Raw genomic sequence first — 1,337 nt, forward strand, 5'->3', positions numbered from 1 at the left:
CTGTGGGAGGAAACCGGAGTACCTGGAGAAAACCCACGCATGCACGGAGAGAACATGCAAACTCCACCCAGAAAGGCCCCCGGACCGGGATTTGAACCAGGGACCTGCTCGCTGAGAGGCAGCAGCTCTACCAGATATTTGTTCCATTTAGCAAATATTTTAAAATGTTTGCCTTTTAGCTAGTGTTTAGCTACTTTTAAGTTTGAATTCGCCTTTGTTACCTTTAGCATTCAAGTAGCATTTTGTTACTTTTAACTTGTAAATACAGTTTATTTTTTAGCTAGCCTTTTGAAACAATTAGATTTTAGCTAACATTTAGTTTGTACTTAGCCTTCGTTACTATTTAGCTCTTGAATAGCATAGCTACTTTGAGCATTTAGCAAGACTTTTAATACTTTTATTTAGCGTTTTTGTTGCCCACTAGTCATTTTAGCTTGTCTTTTCAAAATATTGCTATTTGTAAAGCTAAACCTTTGCTGCCTTTAGCTATTTGTTGCTTTTAGCTCTCAGCTTTAGCTTTAGTTCTACTTTTAAGCTAGCATTTTTTTTTAGCTTTTGGGGTTACTGCCTTTTTAAACCAGAGAACTAAGCTGAAATCATCTGATGCCAAGAGAGGATGGGATTTTAGCTGTTTTGGTAAAAATGATGTAATATTATGAGATCTCAAAGCCACAGACAATAAAAATGGCAGCTGAGATCATGAATGACTTAACAATTTATGGGTTATGCGTAGAAGTATTAAACATTAGAAGGAGAAAACAAAAAAACCCCTCAAATTTCTTTTTTTAACTTGTTTGAAACAAATCAGAAGCAGTCTTCAGAGTCGGTCACACCAGTACTCTGAGGTCTCAATGTGCGACGGCCCGTCAATACAGAAGACCTCTGGAGGAGTCTGAGGAGGACTGTTGACCCCCGAGTCATTGTCAGGGTTGGGCCTCGTCGTCTCTTCGGCTGCGTATTTCGCCTCCGGCTTCTGAACAGGCAGTGACCTGGTCTGGGCCTTGGGTTTGATGTTCTTGAAGCGCTGCAGACGCACCACCTCCCTGCTCTCAGCTCTGCAGGGCAGCAGCACCGAGGCGTCCCTGCGGAACCTGGAGCTCATGCCGAAGTAGATGAGCGGGTTGTAAAAGCTGGCGGACTTGGCGAAGAGACGGGTGACGATGCTGGTGATGCTCGGCACGTGGAAGCCCCACGCCGACCACATGGACACCACCGCATAGGGTGACCAGGCCATGATGAAGGCAGTGCAGATAACAATTGAAATCTGGTGAGGGACAAAACACAGACAGAAAATTATAAATGCATGAATGCTGATTCATTTGAAATGCCTGTTTTTT

At 43.3% G+C, this 1,337-nt stretch overlaps 1 protein-coding gene across 1 annotated transcript in view; it reads right to left on the reverse strand.

Moving 5' to 3' along the window:
* Positions 1–769: 769 nt before the first annotated feature.
* The window catches only part of opn6a (opsin 6, group member a), a 101,538-nt gene continuing 100,970 nt past the window's right edge, over positions 770–1,337 (reverse strand). Inside the window, exon 6 of the mRNA XM_037678229.1 lies at positions 770–1,264. Within this exon, the coding sequence (XP_037534157.1) occupies positions 818–1,264 (447 nt within the window). The 3' untranslated portion in view covers positions 770–817. The remainder of the gene's footprint in view (positions 1,265–1,337) is intronic.

Source organism: Nematolebias whitei, chromosome 1, assembly GCF_014905685.2.
Source record: "Nematolebias whitei isolate Nwh7 chromosome 1, NemWhi1, whole genome shotgun sequence".
Taxonomy (NCBI): domain Eukaryota; kingdom Metazoa; phylum Chordata; class Actinopteri; order Cyprinodontiformes; family Rivulidae; genus Nematolebias; species Nematolebias whitei.